We start from the raw sequence: 5,415 nt of genomic DNA, 5'->3' as shown, positions 1-5,415 counted from the left end.
CGCAAATTTCACATGTTTCGTATGAGCCACACACGGGCGATCAGCAAGTATGGGGTTGTAGACCGTGTTTGAACCTTCCGCGCAAGTGTCACGTGGTTTGGATTAGCGGCGAACGGAACAGCGTCTGGTGACAGTGCCAGGGCCTTGGCGGCGGCGCATGAAACAAGAGTGAGGGGAGGCAGTGAGAGAGATTACGCCATAGCGGCGCGTTGCGTCGTCCTCCTCACCCTTCGCCAGACGCTCCTTTCCGTTATCTTCCTGCCGTCGCTGCTACGTTCGGTCCCTTGGTCACGCGAACGTTTTGGCCACGAAACTCAGGTAACGGCTGCCAGAGGGCTGCACCCTAAAACACATGTGGGTTCTTGGGGGATTCCAACCCGCGTCGCCAAGCAGGCCCCAAGTGCGTTACCGCTGTGCTGACATGGCACTTACCTATATTCTACAGTCGAATTTCGTTATAACGAAGTAGCATAAGGACAGCAAATTGGTTCGTTATATCCGACATTCATCGTACCACTAGACGTACAAACGGGCTAAAAAAAATCGACAATCTCGCTCGCGAAAAAAATACTTGATACAAAAATGCGTTTTTACGGCTTCAAACCCCCTGTAAAGAAGGTAAACCCTTACTTTTCTCTTGTTACATTTCAATCTCAATAAACCGGAACACGAGTACGGGCAATTACAACAGAGCCATGTTCACTGGACAAAAAAGGCTTGCGTCTGTATTTATTTGATGAAGGATGTGATATTCATCTGGTGGCTACTCATAGCACTGAGCAGGATGGAGTTTTCCACAGTGTCCACGAACAAAAGGGCCTTTAAACTTCTGCAGTGTCGGATGCCGCAGAGTTTTTCGAAGTAGCTTCGGAGCCCTCTGGCCCAACATTTCTTCGTTATATCCGATATAGCTCGCGCCTCTCACGGTTTCGGTTTCGAGAATAAATGTCATTGAAACAAAATGTGACCAACCAAAGTTCATAGTTTGTTCGCTATATCCGACAATTCGCTATATCAGGTTCGTTATAACGAGGTTCAACTTTTCTATAACTAGCATGCTCAAATGGGTCTTTTAGGCCTTAGTAGATCTCTCTACCACACGTTTCTATGTCAAAGGCCACAACGCATTCGCGCGGTCCACCTTCCAGAGCCTTGGAATCACTTTCTAGAGCCTTGGAGGTGTTGCGACGCTGGGGGGAAGGGGGGGGGGGGGGGCGGGTGCTCGACCCGCATATCTTAGGCACCAAGTTTGATTCTCATCCAGTTACAAATTTACCGGTACGGTACGGTACGACAACTTTATTGATAGTGCCTGCAGACGGCTTGTCGCCCTGGTCTTGTTAGGGTACTTCGCCGCGACGCGGCCTTGACGTCGTCTCGGTTGGTGTCGCCTCTACTTTGGCCGCGGCCCCGCTACTTCCTCGGGTCGACCACGCCTGCCCCTGGTCTGGAGCGGCAGTCTTCCCTCGGGTTCGCTGGGTCGCTGCCTTTCGAGTGCGGCCGAGACCTGCTGGACGGCCTGGATCTGGGTCTCCCTGTCGTAGCTCCTCGTCGCTGCTTCTAGCAGCGGCGGGATCGTCTTCCTCGTTGCCGCTTCGTGTGGATTTTTGCTGCAGTCCCATAGGACGTGAGCCGCTGTGGCTCTCTCCTTCTGGCATGTGCGGCATAGGTCACTCGTGTACACGTCCGGGCACACGTGCTTCATTAGGGCTGGGGTGGGTAGCGTCCCCGTCTGGAGTTGCCGATATAGTACCGCTTCCTCCCTGGTCAGGCCCGGGTGGGGCGGTGGCATCGTTCTCCTCTTGTGTCTGTACCACTTCGTTATCTCGTTGTATGTGGTCATGTTGTCTTTGGTCTCCCACCACCACGTTGGATCGACGGCGGCAGTTGCCGCAGCGCGGTTAGTGAGGCCTCGCGCCACGGCGTTCGCCGTCTCGTTGTGGTTTGCGTACCCTCTTTCCGATAAGTCTTCGCCCATGTGTGCAGGGAACCATTTGATCGCCACGCGGCGGCTCTCGATTTTTGTCGCTCTCAGTATTCGCGCGGCTTCGCTGCTCACTCTTCCCCTGGCGTAGTTGCGTACTGCCGTTCTGGAGTCACTGAGTATGGTCGTGCACTCGGTGTCGGCGATGGCCAGGGCGATGGCCACCTCCTCTGCCCGATGCGCCTTCCGTGTGCGCACGCTTGCTGCTGCCTTAGTTGTCCCTGTCGTGGTTTGGACTACGACTGCTGCGTAGGCTTTCTCGTCTCCCGGGTATTCGGCCGCGTCCACGTATACGGCTCCCTCGTCCCTGGCGTGGAGGTCGATGAGTGCCCTGGCTCTCGCCTCTCGCCTTTCCCTGTTGTATTCCGGATTCATGTTTCTCGGTATTGGGTGTACTCGTAGCCTTCTGCTGATGTCTTCTGGGATTGTCTCTTCTGTTCTATTTTGTTCCCTCAGGCTTATGCCCAGGTTGCTTAGTACTTGTCTTCCTGTTCTTGTTTCTGTAAGGCGCGCGAGCTGCGCCGTTCTTTGCGCCTCTGCTATTTCTTCCAGCGTGTTGTGCACGCCGAGGGCCAGGAGTTTCTCAGTGCTCGTGCCGTCGATGAGCCCGAGTGCCGCCTTGTACGCCTTGCGTATCAGCACGTTGATTTTGTTCCGCTCGCATTGCCTCCAGTTGTGGAATGCTGCCACGTAGGTTACGTGGCTTATTGCGAAGGACTGTACGAGTCTCATGAGGCTCTCCTCCTTCATTCCTTTTCTCTTGTTTGATACTCTCTTTATGAGTCGTATGGCCGCGTACACTTTGGCCGTCACTCGTTTGACCGTCTCGCCGTTCACCCACTTCCGTTCGATTAGCATGCCGAGTACCCGAATCTTCTCGACCTCAGGGATCGTGAGGCCGCTTCTCGTCTTGATCCTGATCTTGTCTCTTTCTCTCTCGGATTTGTCTCCCTTTGTCCTTCCGGTTGACCTCTTTGGTGGAATCACCAGTAGCTCGGACTTGCGTGGGGAGCAGATGAGGCCGGACCCGTCTAGTTGCTCTTCGATGGCCTGGACTGCTTCTTGCAGCGTGCTCTCGATGTACCCGTCACTCCCCCCCGGTACCCACAGCGTCACGTCGTCGGCGTATATGGTGTGTCGAACCCCCGCGATTCGCGAGAGTCTCTCGGCCACCCCGATCATTACCAGATTGAAGAGTAATGGTGAGATGACCGAGCCTTGGGGGGTTCCGACGCTGCCCAGCAGCTTCTCGGGTAGCCGCAGGTCACCGGCGTTGATCTCAGTGGTTCTGTTCGTCAGGAAATCTTTGATGTACGCATACGTCCTGCGGCCCATGTTTAGCTTCGCCACTTGCGCCAGGATCGCGGAGTGCCTCACTTGGTCGAAGGCACTCTGGAGGTCCAGGCCCAGTATGGCCTTGTTGTCTCTTGTTCCCGTTGTGTCGTCGAGAATATCGTGCTTTAATTGAATCATTGCGTCTTGGGTGCCGAGCTTATTCCTGAACCCAATGATGGTGTTGGGGTACAGCCCTCCGTCTTCTAGGTACCTCTGCCATCTGTTCAGGAGGACGTGTTCTAGCACCTTGCCTACGCAGGACGTCAACGAGATTGGTCTGAGGTTCTCGATGCCGGGAGGTTTGCCTGGCTTTGGGATTAAGATGGTCTTGGCCGTCTTCCATTGTCGGGGCAGCGACCCTGCGCGCCAGCACTTGTTGAAGTAGGCCGTGAGGTTCTCGATGGCCGTTTCGTTTAGATTTTTGAGTGCTCTATTTGTGACGCGGTCGGGTCCCGCCGCCGACTTTGTGTTCAAATCTTGTAGGGTGGCCCTGACCTCCCACACCTCAATGTCCCGGTCCAGCCACTCGTTCTGTTCCCCCTGGTATTCCGGGTGCGCCTCGGTGGGTGCGGTCGGTAGGTACTTGTTGTTGATTCTCCTCTTCGTCTCGTCTTCCCCGTGCTCTTTTCTGGCTTTGTGGATGATTCGGGCCAGGTTGTCGTGCTGGTGGGATTTGGTTGCGCTATCGTCTAAGAGGCTTTTCAGCATGCTCCACGTCTTGCCGCAGTGCATCTGGCTGTCCGCCTCGTTGCACACTTCGTTCCATTGTTGGGTGCACAGCACCCTATTGTGGGCTTCTATCTCCCTGTTTAGTTCGGCCACCTTCTTGCGCAGTTTCCTGTTGGTTCGCTGCGTCTTCCACCTTGCCTGTATCGATTGTTTGGCTTCGATGAGGTGGGCCAGTCGGCTGTCGATTCTACCGACGTTGTCTTCTGTCTCGATGGTTCTGGTGGCTTCCTTTTCCTTCTCCATGATTTCGTTTGTCCACTCCTCTATGTCCGTGATGTCCGTCTGCTCGGTGGGTAGCAGCTTTCGGAAGGCGTCCCAATCCGTGTGTCGGTGCTTTCGGTGGCCTCTGTATGTCCCTCCGTTGCACCCGATCGGGATCGTGACTTCCACGATGTAGTGGTCGCTGCCCAGGTTGTTTCCCGTGTTGCGCCACTCGAAGTCCGCCCTGTCGTTTTTGCCCTTTCTGACGAAAGTGAGGTCCGGCGTTGTGTCTCTGGTGACCGAGTTGCCGGTTCTTGTGGGCTGGGTCGGGTCCGTGATTAGATTTAGTCCCAGGTCCGTGGAATCTTGCAGCAAGTCTCTGCCCTTTGCTAATGTCCTTTGGTACCCCCACGCTTGATTCTGTGCGTTGAAGTCTCCACATATTATCAATCTGTTGTCCGGTCCCGCGATCTTGCTCGCCTTGTACAGTAGAGCTTTGAATTTCTGCTTCCCGTGCGACGGACTACTGTATACGTTTGCTATGTACGTGCTTTCCTTCTTCTTCTTTCCCGTTACCACTTCCACCATTGTGTGCTCTATCATGCTATTATTGAGAAGCTCGTGCTCGACAAACGTGATGCCCTTCTTCACCATGGTGCAGACTCCCCTGCCACCCCTCCTGGCCGTTCCCCGGTCTTTGGGTCGACTGGCAACGGATCGGTAGCCCGGAAGTCGGACGTTTTCGGCACGGGTTTCCTGCAGCATGATGATGTCCGGCCTTCTCGTTACTTGTCTCAGGTGTTGTTGCAGTGTCGCTTTCTTTGGGTCGTATCCGTTGCAGTTCCAGTGCCAGGCCAGGAGGCCTCTCACTGCTGTTGCTGGTGCTGCGGTTGTTGTCCTGTCCATGCTTGCTGGAGGTTCGCTATTTGTACTGTTAGTCCTTGTACTGTCGTCATTAGTTGTTGGCACATTTGCTCTAGTGTCGCTAGTCGATCATTAAATGCCTGGAAGGACGCACGGCTGTATTCTTCAAATCGGTTGAATCTGTCTTCCAGGTTGTCGATTCTGTCGCTGAGCTTGCGCTCCTTGAGATTTTCGAATGCTCTTCTCTTTGGTGCCGGTCCAACCGCTGCTGTCGCTCTCGGGTCCATTTCCATTTCTGTTTC

General features: G+C 54.6%; 1 protein-coding gene across 1 annotated transcript; it reads right to left on the bottom strand.

Annotated features, from left to right (window-relative positions):
- Window positions 1-1,079: 1,079 nt before the first annotated feature.
- Window positions 1,080-5,155, bottom strand: LOC144144172 (uncharacterized). The gene is made up of 5 exons (XM_077675543.1): window positions 3,693-5,155; window positions 3,218-3,539; window positions 2,784-3,148; window positions 2,060-2,339; window positions 1,080-1,190 (listed from the first exon to the last, which is right to left on the bottom strand). The coding sequence occupies exons 1-5, from the start codon at window positions 5,153-5,155 to the stop codon at window positions 1,080-1,082; spliced, it is 2,541 nt and encodes an 846-aa protein (XP_077531669.1).
- Window positions 5,156-5,415: the final 260 nt, after the last annotated feature.

The sequence above is a fragment of the Haemaphysalis longicornis genome, unplaced genomic scaffold (genome assembly GCF_048455015.1).
Source record: "Haemaphysalis longicornis isolate Haplotype H1 unplaced genomic scaffold, Haemaphysalis longicornis Haplotype H1 scaffold_64, whole genome shotgun sequence".
Classification (NCBI taxonomy): Eukaryota; Metazoa; Arthropoda; class Arachnida; order Ixodida; family Ixodidae; genus Haemaphysalis; species Haemaphysalis longicornis.
This window is presented reverse-complemented; position numbering and strand designations above follow the sequence as displayed.

Excerpts from the sequence above, each read along its gene's own strand:
- LOC144144172 (XM_077675543.1), bottom strand. The coding sequence starts at position 5,155 with ATGGACAGGACAACAACCGCAGCACCAGCAACAGCAGTGAGAGGCCTC. Across the intron at positions 3,540-3,692 it reads CTCACGGCCTACTTCAACAA|ATGGCAGAGGTACCTAGAAG; the intron begins GTGCTGGCGCGC and ends CCTCCTGAACAG. Across the intron at positions 1,191-2,059 it reads GCAACTACGCCAGGGGAAGA|CGTCGCAACACCTCCAAGGC; the intron begins GTGAGCAGCGAA and ends CCTTCCCCCCAG.